This window comes from Habropoda laboriosa, unplaced genomic scaffold (genome assembly GCF_001263275.1).
Source record: "Habropoda laboriosa isolate 0110345459 unplaced genomic scaffold, ASM126327v1 scaffold96, whole genome shotgun sequence".
Lineage (NCBI taxonomy): Eukaryota > Metazoa > Arthropoda > Insecta > Hymenoptera > Apidae > Habropoda > Habropoda laboriosa.
Window position 1 is genome coordinate 404224 of NW_017100221.1, and position 22972 is coordinate 427195.

The 22972-nt window shown below is 37.3% G+C and overlaps 1 protein-coding gene across 1 annotated transcript in view; it reads left to right on the top strand.

The window, feature by feature from the left end:
• LOC108571036 (putative polypeptide N-acetylgalactosaminyltransferase 9) overlaps positions 1-22972 on the top strand; it is a 103782-nt gene that overhangs the window by 56142 nt on the left and 24668 nt on the right. The window contains exons 4-8 of the mRNA XM_017933005.1: positions 8951-9120; positions 15124-15437; positions 16537-16735; positions 17636-17805; positions 21831-21959. Of these exons, the coding sequence (XP_017788494.1) occupies positions 8951-9120; positions 15124-15437; positions 16537-16735; positions 17636-17805; positions 21831-21959 (982 nt within the window). The remainder of the gene's footprint in view (positions 1-8950; positions 9121-15123; positions 15438-16536; positions 16736-17635; positions 17806-21830; positions 21960-22972) is intronic.

Consider the following 22972-nt stretch of genomic DNA (forward strand, 5'->3'; position numbering starts at 1 on the left):
CAGACGACCGGCGGATAGTCCAGCCCTTCTCTCCTCCAGAGAGTGACCCAGGTGCCAGTCCCCGTACTCTCCTGTGTTGTAAGGGCGTCCGAAAGCTAGGCTTCGTACTCTCCCACTCTGAGACGACCGGCGGATAGTCCAGCCCTTCTCTCCTCCATAGAGTGACCCAGGTGCCAGTCCCCGTACTCTCCCGTGCTGTAAGGGCGTCCGAAAGCTAGGCTTCGTACTCTCCCACTCTGAAGGGCGACCGATGGTAGTACCTCCTTCTCTCCCAGCAGAGTACAGCAAGACTGCTTGGCCGCGTCCGCGGCCGTGGTATTTATAGTTGAGCGTTGCTAATGAAGCGCGGCTTATCAACAGGACGCGCCGCTAAGTGTTTTCCCGCGCGAAACCGAGAAACTCCCGCGTAAAACCGCGAGTCTCCCGCGAATCGCAAGTTAGTTTCTTCTGGAAGCTTCTATCGCCTCGCGATTATTTGATTGACGACGAGGATAGAGAGTCGTCCCTCTCACTTCCTCTCGCGGATTGGAAATTTTTGTCGCCGTCTTCGTTGATGGTTGTTACATTGTTTATTAATTTTAAAGAGACACGGTACAATTTCAAACATTCAGGTCAGCTGAGTAGAGAAAGAAAGAAGGAAATGATAATACTAAATTTGAAAAAAATGAATAAGTATTAAGGTGGAGAGTGTGTAATTGTTTATTAATTTTAAAGAGACACGATATAATTTCAAAAATTCAGGTCAACTGAGTGGAGTAAGAAAGGAGTAAATAATTATACTAAATTCGAAAAGATTGAGTAAGTAGGATGAGAAATGTACGATTATTTATGAATTTTAAGAAGACGCTATATAATTTCAAAAATTCGGGGAAACTGTAACTCCTTCAATACGGAATTCGAGTAAGAAAGAAGTAAACAATCATACTAAATTCGAAGACATAAATTAGAGAAAATTTTAGACAGAAATTATTTCATGGTATTGTAACAAATAAATGTTAAACAAATTTCTGACGCGTATAAAACATCATTTAACATAATAAATACCTTCGCTAAGGTTACTTTCAGTCGATGACCATGGGTGAGTCTAATTTTTAATTCTTACGAAATTAATTTAATCAGGAGTAAGTAATGAGAACATGGAAACGTAGTTTTCTATTGAACAAAGTTGTAGAAACGTATAAATTATTATTTGCAGTGTTACAATAAATTCTTGGAACTATAAATTTATAATAAAAATTGTGAAAATTAATAAATTATACGGTATTGTAATATTCTAATAAAATAATGGAAATTTATGCGAATTATTTAATGCGAATTATGGAAGTTTCCCGCTAAAAATAATCGATTCCCGTAAAAAGTGATGGATCTCCCTCGAAAAATAGTGGATCTCCCGCGAAAAATAATCGATTCCCGCGGAAAGTAGTGGATCTCCCGCGAAAAATAATGGATTCCCGCGTAAAGTAAGTCTCCCGCTAAAATTTCCCGCCTGACCTAACCGACGATTTTGCTAATGACTTTGGGGAGAGGGTACCGCAGGTATATAAGGACCCGCCGATGTCCCGCGAAATTATTCACCCTTTATACTGGGCCCTAGACATTTCGCGTAATTTTGATCTGAGGGTACTGAGATGTGAATAGAGTGGTGGATGGCTACAAGCTAGCCTATGTCCGCCCTATTAACACTCTACTACCTTCTCTCAAAATTTCTTATACTTATTACTATACTTTGAATACTCTACTTTGAATTTTTTTTTTTTTTTGTAAATAGAATCACTTCTCCAATTATTCAAACTTATTAGAGAGTTAGTGTTAGGCATTGAATAGTCCACTTCGAACGAATTATTTCGAAATTATTTTGGGGGTTTGGGGAAATCGAGATTTCAATGTTAGTCATCGTTGCTCTGCGTCCTTGTCGAATAGGGGATTGACTTTTTTGAATTATTAGTAATAATAATGCGTCAGCCAGTAAGCAAAAACGAATTGTGTTATACATATGAGAAACACTGCTAGTGAAACAAACGTAACAGACTGTTGTATTCTTGGTCTCTTTCCTTAAATGCGCAACAGAATTTCAGTCCTGCCCTTACGGTTTTTCGTTTCCTTTTACTTTGACTACGAAATTCGAAGAGTAAAGACGTCCTTCCGCGCCATACAAATAAAAACACATTTAAGAAAATTTACAGTGCACTTCGTGGATAGTTGTTACAGTTTTATTTTTACCTTTACACAGAGAATTCCCTAAAATGTTTCAGACACTCATTTAACTGATTTTTTACTGCATATTTAATTTTATTCGGAGCTTCGTATTGCATTGAAATTCGTTTAACTTCCAGTACTATTAGAAAAATTACGTATTTTCAATTTTATTCAGAGCTTTATTTTACAAAAATATTAGAAAAAAATACATGTATCCTACATTGACGTGCATTAATGATACATTAAATATTGCAGCGCGCAGAAATATAACATCTAAAGCCATCATATTTAATACCATATATTATACCGCCTGAATTATTTAATATTTTGGCTTTCATTAAGAACATGTCATTCACGTGATCGTTATAGAATATACCCACCACATTTCATTTATTAATTATTTCAAATTATCCCAAATTACTCTTAGGCACGTCAATCTTTCGCTATAATTCAAAAGGTGTTTCGTGATATTATTATTTAAACGTGACGAATTTTATTCAAGCGTAAACCCAGTATTTTGATCGTTCCAGTCTTCGTACACGCGAGACACACTTTTGTATCCTTTCAAACGCGTGGTTACGTTGATTTCCCTTGGTGTAATCAGCTCACGCTACAGGAGAACTCACAGCTCTACGGCTTTCCTGATTTTTTCATGCCTCTTTGAACCTTCAATTCGATTCGTGAGTGAGAGAGAGAGAGAGAGAGAGAGAGAAGGAAACGTGGAAACCGCGCAACTGATGGACATGATATATGTACGTGTGCAACAGCGTGTGGTGCAGTTAGCATTTCTGACGTTTAGGCTAATATACGTTTGGTAGGAGCAGGTACCACGAGTCTCTGGTTTGCCTCCTTTACGTGTGAGCTTTGCTTAAACGTCAATGAAACACGAGATAAGCTCTTGGAGAATCTACCAGTTAACAGAGAGTCTTTGATAGAGCGTAGGTTTCAATCGAAAATGTTTACTTACCCGATCCTGACGCGGAAAAAAATTTGATAAAAACCAGCGAGCAAAAAACGCTTCAGATTGATACTTCCAACGCGAAATTTAATTGGAACGCGCGATACAAGGAAATTGCGTTTTATCGGAATGGTTATTCACCTCTCTCTGTTTCTTTTTTTTTTTTTTTGTCAAACACACGTGCGTGTTTTGAAAGTCTCGTTCGTTTAGACGGAAGGATTTGTCTATTTTTTAATACACGGTTTATTCACGGTGATTAAACGGAACTATATTTGCTTTTCGATTTTTTGAACCTGCTTGGGTTTTGCTTTTACCTGTGTTGATTAAAAAGTTTTGTCAAATTGTATAGGAGAGTTGAGGAATTTCTTTTTGGCCGAAATTTTGTGTTTTTACATATTTGATCCAATTTAATATTAGCAAAAATTACTACTTGAGACGCTTGGCACGTAAATGAAAAATAATTTACATCTGGATAGAAATATTTAAAACAGACAATCTTACTATTGTAACATTTAACAAAATATGGTATCATTTTAAATTTGTGTATTCATCCTTTATAGTATACTGAAGCTTCTAAGATTCTAGAATGTCCAGATTTCAAGTCACAACATTTAAAGTATCAAAATATAAAATTATTAAACAAAGCAAAAAACGAAAGGATTCGTTGTACTTAACTATCGTACAAGTATAGTTCAGGAAATGTTGAAATGAATATGTTGAGTATTCATCGATACAAAATAATTTTTATTTTCCAATTTTTCCTTCTCTTTACGAAGTGAAAGATCGCTCTAATTTCAATCTCAATTATGTACATTACTCACAACGTTTCACTATTCTTATCTCAATTTCAAAAAATTTGTCACTCGCAACGTCACACTATAGTACCCCTTAATTACTCAAAATTATATTCGAATTTCTTTCAACACGCTTCCACCAGGTAAAACCATTCTCTATCGTTCCAAATGAAAAATAATGTCCACTCCAATTTACCCTACACCAGACTTCACTCCCATTTACCGTTAAAAGCCTGAGTGGGAATCGAAATAAGACGGGAGGACATTGAATTCTAGCCACGCGACACGAAAAACTGTCGGTGACCACGGCATAAAGCAACACGAAAATAATTTTCGCTTTATCTGTCACGTGAGGCCAGGCGGCGAATGTATTCCCAGCACGGTCGCGTGCAAAAACTGTCATAACTTATCACGGGGTTCGTGTGTACACGCGTTTCTTTCCGCGCGACGTGAGAAACACTTCATCACCAGGATATCCTCGTTACGTTCGCAACCGAAAGTCCCGCGCCCCATGGGGCTTTCTCGGTATACGATATTGCATCGATGGACTAATTGAAACGGCGATTCCGTCCCTTCTGACACGCACACAGCTGCTATTGTCGCGTGAGAGATTGAATGAGGAATAGGGACAGAGTATTGCCGGGCAATTTTTTGTCTTCCAATACGCTTCAGGTTGTTTTCTCACGAAGAAAATCGATCAACCTGAAAAATGTGATTTTAGTGGAACTGTCTGTGTATCTAAAGCTTAATGAAATATGTAAAAACAATTTTCACATTTTTTGGTTTATTCGTAAGTATTTGTTTATGGGGAAATCATTTTTAAAACAGCTTCTGTATGTTGAAAAATATAAATGGAATCAAGTACCAGGTGTAGAATTGTTGAAAAAATTGTGTGGACAAATTTTAATTGAAGCAGCTGAATTGTTGACATATTTTAAGGTTTGCTCTATCTCGTAGCATTTCTATTGCAAAAATTACACCAATTAACGATTCAAATTTTTAGTTCTTTGTATACCTCAGTATTGATCTATGTGACTTTCTTGTATTAGAATTTTATTTTCGATTTGAACTGTCTACTAGTTAAAAAATGCACTGTCCTATCAGAGATTATTCTCTTCGTAGATCTCGTTGGTAAAAGGTCAAACACCTTAGGTTTCAAAAATACAGCCATCAATAATGCTGTTACACAGCACTCGGTTTGGTTTCCAATTTCATACCACGGCGCTTGTACAATTTTGAGGCGACGTCTGGTTGCAATTCGTTCACAATACTGAAATATTAAAGAGCACTGTCAGACCACATCGACCCCGACTCCTTAATTTGTCGAGCGTGTGTTAACCAGAATCTGGGCGAACATGCAAATGAAACCTTCACATTTTTTGTCTAGTTGCTAGTTTAGAAATCTAATTTAATTTCCATAAGAAAATATAAGGTGTTCCATTTAAAAAAAGCAAAGTGATAAAAAGATTTATATTGTAGCGTATTTACCCCCTGAAATCATGCAACTTTTGCTTCACACACATTTTTGTGAGACGAGTAGTTCAGGAATAATTTAAGTTCTTAATTTAATTTCTTAAATAAAGAAATATAGATGTTCACATAGGGTGTTCCATTTAAGAAATGCGAGCTCATCTTCAAAATTTTATTTAAAACAGAAAATAATTATTCTGATATTTGTGCCCCTGGAAATCACGCAACTTTTGCTTCACACACGTTCTTGTGTAACGAATAGTTCAGGAGTAATTTCAAGTTGTCAAGTTAAGAGAACCACTCTGCACAGAAAAATGAAATTAAAAAGCTCTTGAAACTTAATTAATTAACGTTCTCAATTTTCCTAATTTATTCCTCGTCGCAGACTAACATTTTCTTTAAACACACACGATACGTGGCAGTTAAAAGGAGCATCAACTCGTTCCAATACTTATTTAGCTTCTTGTTTTTCACGGCTTCGAAGACGGATCAAAGTCGATCTCGCGGCAGCTTTTCCAGGGAAGTTCTCGCGTTTTTCATGCGTTCGTGTCGGGAAATTGGTGTGCCGTTGCCAGCAGGACTTTCGAGGAGATTCTTCTTCATCCCGACGCTCCCGGGGAATTGCAACTCTGTGATTGTGGATTAATGTCGTTAAGCTCGCGTTGCTGCAAGGCCGGCGCGGCGTATCTCGACTCGGGGGACAAATGAAGTGAAGTTGCCTCTTTGAGATTGGCATTTTTTTTTTCTCGACACGCGCCGAGATTTTGCTTTCGAAACTCGATTACTCGGCCGCCTCTCGTGTCTTATGAAATTTAACGGGATACCTTGCCGGTGTGTTTAGCCGGAATGCAATTTCTGCTTCTGAGCGTGGCCGTGTTAATGCGATTCCAGGAGAACCTTTTTCGTGAGAACGCGTGACAAAATATACAATTTCAGTTGAATGATATGTCATTCTGTGATTTCATGCTCGAGTAGACTCGAACGTTTAATCATTCCGTTGAAATTTGAAGGGGAATACTTCAATATTGCGTTACAAATCTGGGATTCAGTAGTATATATCAATGAATTGTCAGGCGATGATCGTCAGACAGCATTACTTTTACAAACGGTATTATTGTTATAGATGTAAGATATTTCCTTTTTAAAAATCGGAGAATAAAGCTGGAAGCTGTATTTATATCCTCTGCAAAAATTGGAACTTTTCATTTAGTAGTTACTTAGGAAAAAATTCCCAAACTTTACCTGTTTTAAGACTGCCTTATCATGTGTTTCACTACTGAATGTGATTTAATAATCAGGAAAAATTCTTTTTAATAGCATCCTTCATGTCAGAACTTCTGTAAATAATTTGGTGTAGTAATATATTATTAAATGCAAAATTTACTTTCGTTTAAATGCAAGTGTTTGAAATTATGATTTAATGAAAATCCTTTGTGACACACTAACGATTATATTACTCATGGCACTTAAAGTTAACTGTATATAAATATTATAAATTCAAGGTTTCAAAATTATTTAATTATAATATCTGTTTATGGTAAACATCTTTGAAATATGATTTGAAAATAATTGATTTTATATGCATGCACATCCTGCCTGACCATTATTCGACTTATCTACTGTAAAATTCCTTGGTAGTCCAGTATAATCACATCAAGCTGTTGTAAACTGCCTTTATAGTTCCCGTTACTCGTTTATTACAGCTCGCTAAATTCATTTGATTTACAGGCAATTTTATGCACGCGCATAAATACAAGCCGCAAAGTACTTTCGCGTACGAGGGCAATTCTGCTCGAAAAATGGTTCGCGATTGATGCGTGCAACAGCTGAAGAGATGACGCTTTAAAGCACTTTAAAATTTGATTTTCAATTAGAACGCGTTTTAATGCGCGACTAAAGGCCATTAAAAATTCATGAACTTCCCATTTACGTCATCGCCAGGAACTGTCCCCTTTCGTCGATCACCAGAAGCTGCGTTTAATGACAAATACCTGCCGACTTTATCGCGAATTTTCACCACTTCGTACAATATTGAGATCCGTACACTTGGACATTTTCAATGAAAGATTAATTTGTTGCAATTCAATATATCGAATATGTCTTTCGCATGAACACTTCTTTTCCAGGAATGAAAATTTCGTTAAAATTCCGTTGCGATGAAATACTTGGATATTTTGTTGGTATATAATCGATGAAACAAGTAATTAAAAGATTAAAGCCACTAAAAGGTAATACCTTTTCTCTGTTTCACATATTTCTCTCCTTTTCTGTATTCATTACACGTTGTCATTTCCTTCGCGAAACAAAATTCACACATTTTAGAGAAATTATTTGTTGTTTAAAATGTATCAGAAATGAATAATAAAATGCATTGGAGAATATTAAAGAGGAAATTACTTAAGAAGGTATACCACTATGAGACGTCTAAAAATAGGTAAACTTTGGGAATTTTTTTCATAGGTAACTATTAAACGAAAAATTTCAACTTTTTCACAGAACGTAAATGCAACTTTCAGCTTTTTTCCGCAATTTTTAAAAACTGAAAATTTTACGAAATGGAGGAGTTATTGCGAAACTTCTCCTATAACATTAATAGCTGACCGCTATCGTCGACAAGAATTGGAACGTCTGAAATAAACAATTCTTGTTGCTTTATAAATAAAAATATATTATCTATAATACATAGTATGAATTTGCACAGATTTTAATTACTACAGAAATGGTTTGAATAGGAAAAATCATTTTTTGCTTAAAAAAAGAATCAACTTTAAACATTTTTAAAGAATTGAATAATTGAGATATGGAAAAAATCGTGAACTCAATTTCTTCGTGAAAACAAACCTGATATCAGCCAGTGTGTGTACGAAGAGAAGCGGCAAATAGCGGTTTGACAAACTCGCAGATGCGCATAACGACTCAGGAAACGGTGGAACTTGATTGTTTATGGAGTTCATTAGCCATATTAACTTTGTTAGCCATAGATACAGCGCGGTACGAAATCGAACGCTCTCAGAATCTTGGCCTACAGGGACTTTAGAAATATGTGTACAGCTGCTAGTCCTTCATTCTGGCAACATAGTGGTTTCTAATCGCATTACCGTATTTTGCCCCCGCTATCGTTCCGCGGGTATCTTTTCCCCGCAATCCGTATTTTCTACTCGATCATGGGATTAAGATATTAACACGGCTGATTTGAATTTATGGTTGATCGGAATACTTATTTGCAACGACTTGTTGAAATCAAGGAAACCTTTATTTCTAATTTAATCAGTCGTGCTCCATTAGCTCAGGAAAAGTATAGTCAAGGGAAATAATATTTTTCTTTTCTTTTTTAATACAAGTGATTATTTCTTCGAAGATATTTTAACGGAGGATATTAATTAGGTGTTTTTGTTATTAAATTTTGAAACTTTTGTTATTAAATTTTCAATCAGGTGTTGAAAATTTTTGAAATTGAATGGGCTGAGAATTTATACTCTGCAACGAAGTAATTAATTCTCATTTTAATATTGTTATTTCTTTTGTGTTACAGGTGTAAAGAACCTGGAAGGTACATGAAGGATCTTCCTCCCACAGCGGTGATAATATGCTTCCACAACGAAGCCTGGTCTGTACTGCTGAGGACTGTTCATTCTGTTTTGGACAGATCCCCGGAAAACCTCATACAGGAAATCATCCTGGTTGATGACTTTTCTGATATGCGTAAGTCGACAAAATGTATTCCTTTTGTTTTACTATTCTGAGCACTCTCATTGCATGGTGAGAGAAAATGTATTCCTTTTTGTTTTCTAAATATTCTGACCACTTATTGCATGGTGAGAGAAAATGTATTCCTTTTTTTTTTTATATTCTGACCACTCATTGCATGGTGAGAGAAAATGTATTCCAATTTTTTTAGTATACTATTCTGACCACCCTCGTTGCATATTATCACTCGTATTGTGAGGCATTAAATATTAGATAACATTATGAATAATATTACAATATGAAATTGCAGCTTTATACTCTGATAGATTAATTTTCTATGTCAAATTCCTTTTTCTAATTTTTATGCATGTAACAGCTTTTAATTAACTATAGGTCTCTACTTTAAGCTTCGAGTGCTATCGATGTATATGCGTCTTTAATGAATCACATCTATCAGGTCGTTGCACATGAAATAACAAATTCGTAAATGAAACTTTGAACCTTAGTAACTAAAAAACCTGAAAACTAAATTTTATTAATCAAAATATAGAAAATTCAGTGCTTCCTTAAATGTCGATATGCAAAGGCTCACATTCCATTTAAAAAATTCAAAATCACTTTGATATCGCATGAACAAGTACATTATTTAAAAAAATAATAAAAAATATTTGTGTTCCTTCCTCTATACTGTGCAATTTATGGAACATGTTATACTTTCGAAGTTGTTCAGAATGGGCAAGTTACAAACAATTGTTACATAAACCACATCCTTCAAAAATTATTCCAAGTGGAAAGCTCACGTGACTCACCCAGTGCAACACCAACTACATCAAAGAAATGTAATTCAAATCACACACCGGGTGTCCCAACACTTCCAAACACCAGCGTACTTCGAACTAAACCAAATTAGTACTCCAAATGCAAGTACATCGCAGAAGCTTCGTCAAGCTTTCGTATCGCTGAATATCTTCGACTCTAAACGTATTGCCTGACACGGAATCTGTAAGCGGTAGCTTAAATAGAAACCTTCGTTCGTTATATATCGCTACTTGTTCGTCCGAGAAAGCGTATATCCCTATTCAGCTTGCGGTGATTCGTTATCACGACGGTGTTCCGTAGTCCCACGATGCCGATCGATTAATCGCGATCCATGCATGTGTTCGTGCACCGTAACGATCCGCTCGTGAACGTGTGTGTATGCGTATGCGCGTGTGTGAATAGAAGGGAAAATGTGCGGCGTGGACGTGTTGCGCGCGTGTACACGGAAAATTCCGACAGGTTGATGCATGCCAACGGTGCCGAGACGTTGATATCTTTGCCGGCCTCTACGTTCTGCGCGCGTGTACGGGAAAAAGTTTACCTGCGTGTGACGCGCTGGCTTTTCGACATCGGAAGAAGAGAAGTTTGACGTCGATCGATTGTCTCCTTCTATCGCGACAAGTCTGTTATTCCACCGGCAAAAGCTGATTTTCCTCTTTTCCCGTCGCGATTTTTCCGGGCGGGGGGAGACAACACAGTAGTGGCGAGGTTGATAAAAGGGAACGAATTGAACTGTCAGCTGGAGAAAATGGATTTGGCGAAATTTTCTTTTTTTCAACAATTCCGGATATTATTGGAATTCTTTTGGAGGAACGTCGTGCCATGTGCCTCTGGTAGATGGGTTTTGATTAGGAATTTCTATGGAAGAACAGCTGATGAAGTTGTACGGCGTGGTTGTCGAACAGACGATACGAACGGGATTGAATTCGACGTGAGAATGAAAAGTTGGCGAAGACTGCGCGTTTTGCGGGGGAAAAGAAATTAAGTGACGTTGTGCAGGAATGTATGGGCGTGTTGGTATACTTGCAAGTATACGTCAATTTTGATAAAAGTTTGTATAAAGCAGAGACGTATACTTTTTTAGCTGCTTATATTCATTTTTAGGGGGTGAAATCATCTTTCACGTATGGTGGCTGGAAAATTATCGATTGGAATGTCTCGGGAGTTAATTTCATTCCATTTGGTAGAGGGAAAGGTAGAGATTCATAAATATCAAAAAACACTTTTTGGTCAATTTGGTTTTTTCTTGGTTTGTCACTTTTATATCATGCAATGTTAGAATGTATCATGTTTTTGACTATCATTGACAAGTTTTGAACATCTGTATAAGCACCTGAATTGAGAAACGTACTTTGTAATATTGTGGATTTGTAATTTCATGTGATTGTAATTTAAAGAGAAAATTATTACAGTACAGACAATTACTATGAAATTTCTGAATGTGGGAACCAATGATAAATACGAGGAGCTTTCCTGTGCAAAGTAACTTTATGATTTAACTGTTCAAGTGTGTGTTTACCAATTTTTAATGGTAGAAGATAATCACTTGAAATCAATTTAGAAATGAAATCATCAGAGTACAAATAATTGCTATGAATTTTGAGTGAGGGAAGCAGTAATAAATATGAGAAATTCTCATCTACAAAGTAACTTTATTTATTTAACTAATAATTTTTCAATTAATTCTAATTGAATAATTGCAAATGGAAACTTTCTACTTAAAAGAATCTTTCAATTTCAATCTTAATTCTTTTGCAACTCAAAAAATCTCCAAAATTTTTTCCCTTAATTTACCATCGTTCTACTCGAATCTGCACTGTTATCACACGAAACAAATTTAAACGCAAACCGGACAACTCCGAATCTCGTTCGCGAACACGAGAAAAAGGGTAAAACTTGTTGAAAGAGATAGTCGAAAACAAAGGCCGGTTTATCGTCGAAGGTGTTCAGATCGACTTAACGCGTTGCTGGATTGAACGGGCAGATAACTAACCGTGGCCACGTGTAACAAAAGGTAGAAGGGTAGAAAATAAAAATCGCGAGAGAAAAGCCGACTAGATTAAGCTCGCTTGACAGCAGGTTAGGGAAGGCGCAACCTACTGGAAACGATATAGGAATAGAGCCTGCGAAATCCCCCTTAAAAGCTCGAGATAAGCCTCTGTAGCAACCGAAAGTCAGTCTGATAAACATAGTTAGCAGGTCTCGTGGACATCACACGTAACATATACCATCGCACGAGACCGACCGATTTTTTTATCATTGCAATATGCGAGCCTTTCAGAATCCACGGAAGAAAATTTATCGAATTTAACGAAATATGTTAAATAATTTTTTTTTATTTATGAAGAATATTTATATTTATTTGTGAAGAATTAAGCATCAAGCATGTGCCTTGATACTAAAATTGGAAGAATATTAAAGAATGGAGTTAATGATTTTATGGATAATAAAATTTATAAAATATTTTCTGTTTATGAAAAATTAAGCACAAAGCATGTGCTTTGATACTAAAATTGGAAGAATATTAAAAAGTGGAGTTAATCATGTTACTTTATGAATAGCTCGTATGATAATTTACACTAATTTTTTTAATTTGCATTCATTGTCTGTTCCTTTCCTCTCTTCTTTTTTTAACTGTCACAGGAATGCTATGGATAAGGTAGCATAGCTACAATAAAGACGTTATCTAATTAATAATAACAAGGAACAGGTATTTTCTTTGTTACCGCGAGATTAAGCTGCAACGCAATAATGTTCCCGGCGGAACGAGGATAATCTTGTGTTTTGTGGGCTTTGATGGCAGGCTAAGTAAGCTTTTAACGCGATAGAAATTCTGTAACGGGTAATTGATAAGCGGAAAATAAGGGGAAGCGATTCGGTTGATAATTAAAAATTTTTTCAGGCCTCTTCCTGCGGAGTAAATTCATTTAATTCGTAGCTACCTTCTTTGTGGTTGGCACAGAAAGTAATTCCTCCTATTTGTGCATATTTTACGTTATTATATAGTCAGGGAATATTTTGGACTTTTGTGCGTTAATTCATATTTTTTTTCTGTGTGCAAGTAGAATATTCGAATTCTGGAAAATAGGAGATTTGTCGAAAGTATCGAAAGCTTAGGATAATTTGTTGTCTCTAACATTTGCTTGATTTTACCCAAAATTGGATTTATTCGCCAATTTTTATCATAGGTCTTAGGTATGAGGTTTATTCCCCTATTTTTATATTTGGTAAAAATTTCTTCTTTTCTTATTAATAATAAATTTTTACAGTCAGTAGTTATACCGAATATGGTATCAATATTATATTATTAGTATTCTTATGACAACTGATTATAAATATTAAATCACTCCATACATTCGTGTCGTATGTTATTATTTAGGTCAATATTCCTGACAAACCTTTAAATTTGATTAAAAAAAAAAAAACGTAAACGCCTTCTGGTTCCACAATTTTTTCCTATTTTTTTTTCTTTTTTTTTTTGTAAAACCAAATTTCCTGGATTTTTATTCAAATATTCTTCGCTTTCGACAGGAAAGAAAATACGATGGAAACTTCTGCATAGACCTAATATTTACAAAAAATCTCACCGAATGATTAGAATTGTAGAGTAAAAAAAACAGCGGTAAAAATTCCTTCGCATAAAACTCTTTCTCGTACAAGCGCTTCGTTTGTCCTTTCAATCGAATTAGGCGTGCGTGTTGGGAATAGTAATCGCGCGAAGTGATGTTCAAATGGGAGCCATAATGCGAAAAGTCAGCTGTTTAATCTGCAGGTGCAACACGGTTCGCGAATTCAAGTTTCAAACGAAATACCTCGCGCTATGTTTCCCTTCGAATATTCGATTACGCGGATTCTGACGAATTTCTAATGTTCACGTCGTGAAAAGTCGCGAAACGTGTGCAAGAACGAGACGACACACGCGTGTGAAAACAGAGTTGAACATGCTCTATTAGCGACCCTATTTGAACGAGTCGTTAATTTTAGCGAATAAATGAATATTCGATTACGCGGATTCTGACGAATTTCTAATGTTCACGTCGTGAAAAGTCGCGAAACGTGTACAAGAACGAGACGACACACGCGTGTGAAAACAGAGTTGAACATGCTCTATTAGCGACCCTATTTGAACGAGTCGTTAATTTTAGCGAATAAATTCGACGGTAATCGTTACATTGGCGCGGAAATGATCCTTGAAATCCCTGTATATTATCTGCAGTTAAACTAAGCTCAGTAAGTGAAGGCTTAGAGGGGAGGTTCTCATAGAGCCATTCTGACGCAAAGTAAATCACGAATGTCTACTAATTGCTATCCTCAATGGGACCCTTAACTATAATTCATCAAATCTCGTAAATCTAAATTTAACGTGTAATCACACTGGATGATGGAGTGGAATTACGCGATATTACGTATTATGTACTGCAGTGCTAATAAATATAGCGACAAAGTTCGCTTCTCATATTTTCGTAACACTAGCTTCTTGGATTCAGCTTATTTTTTACATTTTTGGTGTAATAATAGGTTTAGTGTTATGAATAAAATTTCTGTGGTTGAATTCTTCATGAATTAGAATATTTCTGAACATTTCTCGTTTTAATGCGAAATCCTAAATGCACAGGCACAGGAAATAAAAACTAAGTAATAAAACAGTGCTCTGAAAGTGCTAATTTAAATTTTACTGAAATCATTCGGTTTCAGGTTAACCTAAAAAAAATGTTCCACTTTTCTTTGAGGAACTAAGCACTGAAGAATAAATTTTAAAGATGAAAGACCATTAACCCTTGGGTGCCTGAATGAGCACTGGCATTCACTTGCACTTTGGACCCTTTAAATTTCAAATTATGAATGTTTGTAATTTATAAATTTTAAATTATGAAAATTTATAATTTACAAAATTAGAAATTATGAAAATTTGTAATTTATAATTTAAATAGAAATATAATATACCTAAAAATTTTTAACTAATTAAATTCAGTGAAATTGAAAGAAGGAGGATGAGTACTTAAGTCATGTTGAAAACTTTCCTTTACGAGAATACCCTTCCCAGAAAAGTGAAGGAAAAGTGGCTCAAGTATCAAAGGGGGAAATCTTCCTCGAGCCTTCGTATTTGAGCAAAGAAAAGCGAACGATCAATCTAATTCACCTGTACAAGCAATTCCCATTTACAACTCTCGTTTAGCAATCGAATTTAACGTTTCACAGCGCATCTACAGCGTCAACTTGAGGACTATATGATGAACTACCCGAAAGTGCAGATCATTAGGGCACAAAAACGAGAAGGTCTTATTAGAGCTCGTTTGCTGGGCGCAGCAGCTGCGAAGGCTCCGGTCCTCACATATTTGGACAGCCATTGCGAGTGCACCGAAGGCTGGCTCGAGCCCCTTCTCGATCGGATTGCCCGTGATTCAACGACAGTCGTTTGCCCTGTGATCGATGTTATCGACGACACCACTCTGGAATATCACTGGAGGGATTCCGGCGGTGTGAACGTGGGTGGGTTCGATTGGAATCTGCAGGTAAGCGAAATTCCTTTCGTCGTTATTTCGCGGAAACTATTCGTTGTGCCGAATGGCGGTCTTCGATACGGGGACGAGTTAATCGGGAGGAAAATTTCGAAAATTATAGTTGGAATCCCGACGATTTTGTGTAGGCTGACCATGGCTGTGTTTTAGTATTCAGAAGAATTTCGTTCGGGGAAGAACTGAATTTAGCTCCGTACTCAACATTTTCAACGTTTGAGTAAACAGTTGAGTTTATAGTATGAGGGAAATTGAGTTTTGTGTCAAAAATATTCTTGAATATTTTAGTGAAATTTTTATTTTCTATGGTAGATTAAATTTCAATGTTAATTTGAGTAATTTACTTGCGTATTTACGTAGTTACGTCTTGAGCACTTTTTTTGGGAAAGATTTGTAAAATATTGGAGGCATTAGAAGGTACTATATGATGTAGTAAAGTACTATAGATTAAGGAATGGGGAATGAGGAATGAGGGAATAATTGAAGTTGCAGGAAATTCTTAAAGGAAAGGCATTTTTTAATTTTCAATGCAATTTTTTTGGGAAAGATTGGGATACTATACGATATAGCGAAGTAGTATACATGAGGGAATAGAGGAACGAGGAATGAGGGAACAGTTGAAGTCGTAGAAAAGTTGGAAAGGCGGAGTATAAGTAGTAACGGTACGTCTATGGTCAGACACGCCGCATACGTACTAAAATGCAGTTCTCCCTACAGTTTATAATGAACACATGATTCAAATTATAATTTTCAAATTTATTCAGACTGAAAGACTTCCACATCAAATATATATCCATAAGTCAAATTGAAATTATTACACGCAATATTAAACATTAAAAGGGGAAGAGAAAATTGAAATTACATTAAGAAGTGGAGAAAATTCAAGTAACCTCCAGCCTTTTAATTTGATATAGTAAAAATTCACGATGTACTGTTGTGTGTACATTTCGTGCACACTTTGCCACTTGGAATTAGTTTTGTCTACAGGTGCCAAGATATCGGAAACGTTTCGTGATTTTTCGGTCTTGTTACGAACTTCGTACAATTTCACGACATCGTCCTGCAGATTCCCGAGATTCCTTGATTTTTGTATCAGTTCAACTGGCATGCGGTTCCCGAAAGAGAGAAAAAGAGGCACAAGAATTCCGCGGAGCCTGTGTGGTCACCAACGATGGCTGGAGGCCTCTTCTCGATAAATCGAGCTTTTTTTGAACGCCTCGGCACGTACGACAGTGGTTTTGATATTTGGGGCGGCGAAAATCTCGAGCTCTCCTTCAAGACATGGATGTGCGGAGGTACGTGCAATTCTGATACAAAAATTTGTTCCAGGGAATCGATTGAAACTAAAAAAAACATTGTTTCAAATACTCGAATCCATTACATGATTCAGAAGAGTGAAGAATTCTTTTTTCTTATATTGTAAGATATTTGTAACACTCTTGCAGCTTTGCGTAAATTGTTGTCCATGCAGGCTAGAAAATTAATTCAATTTCTATAGCTTAATATTTTGAGTCATTAATAGTGGAAAATATTGTAATATTTTTCAATATTTATCAAACAATGAAGCCAATCTATAGCTTCATTATTTTAAAAAACTGTGTTTGATACTTGACAAAATTAATCGAACAATCATTTGTTCACCTGTTAGAAATTCCAGACTGAAAATAAGATTTTGGAGATTCAGAGATTCAAGAACAGTCGATCTTAGCTTTATTTCCCACAAATACAAATATTAATTAATCACAAATATGCAGCTCCAGTCTCGCAAATATCGCGCACGCCGCGTTGGCAATAAAGTTGAACGAACGAGAGCAAAAAAGGACATGAAACAGAGCAGAGCTACGGATATATCCTAAGGTTGCATCTTCATCCAAGCTTTCCTTGCATAGCAATTAGCGGAAAATTCATTCTATCTGGCATCTAATCCACGTAACGTGTCGAATCCACGCCAAAGTCCAATCTCTCCAGGCATCCAATCACGCTTCCCTCCAGCTCGGGCTACATTTTTCCATGAACTGCGGAGACTGAAGCGGTGCATGGGAAAGCCCAGAAGAAACTTAAATCCTCGAAACAGCGGCAGCTCTGCTTGTAGCCTCTCGTTGCAGCGAAATAAACTTGTTTCCTCCGCCGCAATCAGCCGTTTCCGTGGGCTAGATGCACGAACGAAATTCGACTGGTAGCTGTGTGTTTTGCAGGCACACTGGAAATCGTGCCGTGCTCGCACGTGGGCCACATCTTCCGGAAACGTTCGCCGTACAAGTGGCGCAGCGGCGTGAACGTGCTCAAGAGGAACAGCATAAGGCTGAGCGAAGTGTGGCTGGACGAGTACGCCAAGTACTACTACCAGAGGATAGGTCACGACAAGGTGAGCACCTACTACTCAGCCGGCTCTGCGTTACCTTTTTCCATCAACGTCAACCTTTATACCTCCCCTGGTCGATCTCGATTTTGCTTGTTCCTCAATACTGTAGGATTATGCTGAAGCGACGTATGTACCACCTGTCTCGAGGATCCCGTGTGGTATGAAAATAATAATAAAAGGAGACAGGTTGGCGAAGGAAGGTTGTCGTCTGAGTCGATGAAGAATGTGCTGTCTTGAGTACTCAATGTGTGAGGATGAGTTAACTCTAAGGTAGTCTGACAATCTCATAGTTTTCATAGAAGAAAGGTTTTGGTCTAAGTCAGTGCAGAATGTGATGTCTTAAGTACTCAATGTGTGAGGATGAGTTAAGTCTAAGTTAGTTAGTAGAAGTAAGGTTTTCGTCTAATTGTAAGTCGATGCGGAATGATGTGTTAAGTAGTCAATGTGTGAGGATGAGTTAACTCATCCTTTTCATGACAAACTCATAATTTCCATTTCGTTACATTTTACAATTGTAATAGTAACACGTCTAATCAAGGAGGCTTGAACTGAATCCTTTCACTCACTCTCCCTTTTTGTTAACAACAAATTTAAAGGAAGTAGATATGTATTAAAGTACTAAGCTTCTTTTGCAGCTCGTATTTCGCTTTTGTATTTCGAATCAAATCTTGGATATCAAAATATCTACAAATTATATTTCTGCTTCTCGTGTTTAAAGTAGAATCATTTGCTCGAGAATTCTGCAGATCTTCTCGTTACCATCAGCTGTCCAATTGCAACGATTTACCCTAAAGCCGTCGACCAATTGGAGGCAGAAATTCTTCTAATCTTTCATAATCTTACGATTATGGAACGGGCTCTAAACCTTTTAATCTCCAATAATAATTCTCCTTCTTATTACCAAGCCGCCCCCGAACTAACGTTTCACCCCTATCAAGCATCAAACAGCCGTAGACTAAAATTTTCGCGGCCGGAAAACCAAGCTAATTGCACGAAGCTGCTTCCACTTTTAATTCTCCCCATTCTTCGCCGTCTTAATTCCCCTATCCTATCCCCCAACATCGGCAATAACAGTATTTTACCCCTACTTCGGCGAACGTCTCTTAATTCCTTGCCTGAAAACGCGTTAACATTCAGTAAAGGATTTTTAATTTCGCCTTTCGAAATTCTTTTCTACCTCTAGGCCATTGTAAAGACGTAACTCCGCCCAGTCGCGTGAGACACACTGTATGCAAAGGAAAATTTAAGAAATATGAATTTCGTAGAAATGGTAACTGTAATAAAAAAAATTGAGATATTCTATTGCATGTCATTCAATTGCTCATAAAATTGATATCACTTCACCTAGTTGCGTGGGACACCTTGCATATAAAGGAAAATTTATAAAGAAGGATGGTAACTATAATAATAAAAAATTGAGCAATTCAGTGAATTGAAATATTCCATTGCATGTCGTTCAATTACTGATAGAATCGTGATCGCGTTCACAAATGTGTGCTTCATTCCTTCACCATGCTAATGCCTAAACACACACTTCTCATTACATATACATACATCCAGCACGTAGCTCAAATATTGTCTCTTTAAACATTCATTATACCAAACGAATTGCAGCTCAAAACAAAAAATTCGTTGAATGAGTTGAAGAAAAATGGCAAAAAATTTAGCACTAACATTTTTAAGACCTGACAAAATTTTATTTCAACAAAATATCAGGGAAGGTACTTTCCAGAATCATAATTATCATACTTTTATTAATAACTTCGCGTTTGTAGAGGTGTTAACACGTTCGCTGCCACCGACGCAGCATATGCGTTCAGAACGTACTGCTCAGCGTGCTATCGATTTTCAGGCGGCAGCGAGCGTGTTAGAAGCGTTTTCAAGAATCCGCGCGCACATATACAACTTGGAAACTTGTTTTTCCATTTGCGTGCGATTTTATTGGCCGCGTCGGGGCACATGTTATACGCGCGATAAGGAATGACGATAACCGAGCTCGATGATGGAGAGTACCGTAGACCGAGACTCGTCGTAAAAACCGGCCCGTAAACGCGCGGAGCACTCTTAAAGATCGCTCGCATGTCCCGGCGTTCCCTGGAAGGCGCTTCTTTCATTCCCCAAGATCTATCCTTTATCCTGGCAGCTTGTCCCGTCGAAACGAGATCCAATCGAGCGTGTGGAACGACAGGATAAAAGTAAATCGTTGTCCACATACACGCGTCCTGAACGAGGAGCAGCTCCTTTCTTCGAGCACTTTTCGTGAACAGAGTGGGTTCTACTTAAGAGGTTAACTTTCAGACGCATCGTTAGGGGCTTAAAATAATTTTCCACGAAATTGATGGAAAAATAATTTGCCACGTTTCGAGAGTGCTTTCTGTTGATGTAGGCGTTGATGAAACAACATAAACTTTGGATGGGTCAACTTTACCGAGCCTTGTGGCAAGTTTAGAATAGGTTTGCGGTACAAAGTGATTACACTTAGCGGTGAGTTGAAGTAATTTAACTTTTAACTGAAGAGAACTTGGATTCTTTCAGTTTATGGTTGCTAGGGCGAAAGAGCTTTCTGATCAGAATGGACGTAATGACACCTTGATTGCTCAAAAGATACTGAAAACCTTTGACAGTTGGAAGAGTCGAATTTCCGCTTCGAATGTTCGAAACTCGATGTCGAACGGACGAATTCGAAAAATCATAATAGCGAGAGCGAGAAATTTCAATATGGAGGAGGAAGTTTAAACGTGATTAATTATGGCGTTGTGTGTTTGACGATGATACAAGTAATATAAAATGTAATTGTTCGTTTATAGTAGTTGAGTACTTGCAGAGATATTACGTTTGAAGAGGACCTTCGTTTTACAACATGCGGTCCAACAGTTCGAACGAGTACCGTTGAAAAATGTTTTACAGCTATGAAGGACGTTTTATCGGTGGAGTATCGTTTACCACAATGCGTCCTCGAATTTTCCAATTTCCTATACACGAAACACATTTTTTCCTCAAAATTCGGGAGTATGAATCAAACGTGAGAATAAAAGGATGATTTTTTGGTCGTTAAATGTTTTTCACCAACTCTCTGCCATTGCATTATTCGGAGTATAGAATAGTTTATTTATTTCCGAATGTAGGCTGCTCTGTGTAAAATTATTAGTTTCATTTAAGTAACAAAGGGTAACATTTGTATCTCCGACAAAAATGCAGGTAAAGAAATAAAATATTCCCAAATAACCCCTTTCATTTCTATTCCTACGCGATGTACAAAATTTTAAGTAGAACAGATCAATCATTTCCCCCAACCTTACCTCTTAAAAATTAAGTTAAAACAAAAATTTCAAAGCTATAATAAGCAACTTCAGTATATTACATACAATACTGCAATTTCAAGTAGAACAAGTCAACCATTTCTCAACCATACCTCTTAAAAATTAAATTACAACAAAAATTTCGAAACCACTACAAGTAACACACTGAAGCAACAGTCTACAGTTCACCCAAGCGTCATTTTAGCGAATACCACGAATCCCCAAACCAATATTCAATATATAACACTATATTACATACAACACTACAATTTCAAGTAGAACAGGTCAACCATTTCTTATCCATACCCCTTAAAAATTAAATCACAGCAAAAATTTCACAACCATCGGGAGCAGGACACTCAAGTAACTGTCCACAGACCATCCAAACGTCTTTCTCGCGAATATCACGAATCCCCAAGCCAGGTATCGCCATTATTCCGCTCTAGAAGGCTCTAAACTCAAGTCCATAAAAGGTTCCGTGTATTTCTCCTCGCCCTTTATTTCCCCCCTTTACTTGGCCCTTCGCCTGCGTCTCTTCCTTTCCTTTTTTACGATTATATCACTCGCTCCCTTTCCCCGCCGCCACTCTTTAAATCCTTGCTCCCGGAAACGACCCTTCCTTTACCACCTCTACCTGGTCGTCCAGCACAGCTAGCTTCCCTCTTCTCTTCCCTCTCCCTTCTTCGGCGTAGGTAAAATTTCCGGGCTTATGATTCGCAATTTTCACAGGGCAACTACGGGGACGTATCGGAACGAAAGGCGTTGAGGAAGAAGCTTGGCTGCAAGTCGTTCAAATGGTACCTCGACAACGTTTATCCTGAGCTCTTCATACCTGGCGAGGCGGTGGCTTCCGGCGAGGTAAGGACTTACGCGCGATCCATCGTCGTCGTCGTATCTTCTCTTTTGCAGGCAAGGAAATGGCTATCGGAATCAACGAACGGAGGAGCCACTCGTTTCTTTAGCAACGTTACCGCCACTTTGATCTATCAAGGTGTTGAGTTACTCGGAGGCTCCTCTCTTTTCGCGGAAGAACAGCCAGCGGATAAATGGACGGGAGAGCCTTCCCTTTTCATCTTTTCCACCCCGGGTTTTCTCCTTTTTCTATTCTCCCCCGCGGAGAAACGCCGCTGCCGCCTGTGTTACGGTTTCTTCAAGTAGCAGGCATGTGGCCGCCGTCGACGTCGTCGTCTTACTTGGGCAGACGTGTGTAGGTGTTGAGCGTTGTGAGATTCTTCTTTTTTTCGTGTATGTGTTTTTTTTATTTTTACGGTTATTTTTCACAGCCACCCTTATCCACTTTCTTCCCCGTGATTTCTGAATATTTCCCGCCTCGAGCTGGAATTTAGCGAAAATAGTAAGCTCGAGAGGTTTTCAAAATGGATACGTGGTATATAATTCTGAGGTAATAATATTTCATGAAGTTTATACGATTACAGGATCGTCTTCGGAAATAGAGATTTCGTTAAACGTGAAAGGATCAAAGTATCAAGAATTCAAAGTTATCGGTATTATTCAGTACTTGAATATTTCCGAGTATCCTTCGTCTCAGAATTCTGCCAAAAGCTCGAATCACAATTAGAACGATCATTTAAACCGAGCTTTATCGAATTACTCTCAATTTACTATATCAAATTCTGCAGAGCAAGATAAAACTATCAAAAATTAACCCCTGTCGATATTTTCTGGTAATTTTCGTTTTGCAAAATTCTGCCGCAAGCTCGGATCAAAGAAAAAAAGAAACAGGAAAAATTGTTTAAGCTCGGTTCTACCGAATTACTCTCCATTTACGAAATCGAATGCACGTTGAAATTCCACCGTAGATATTTCTTTCCCAAAAAAAAAAAACAAAAAAAAAAAGAACGTTTCATAAT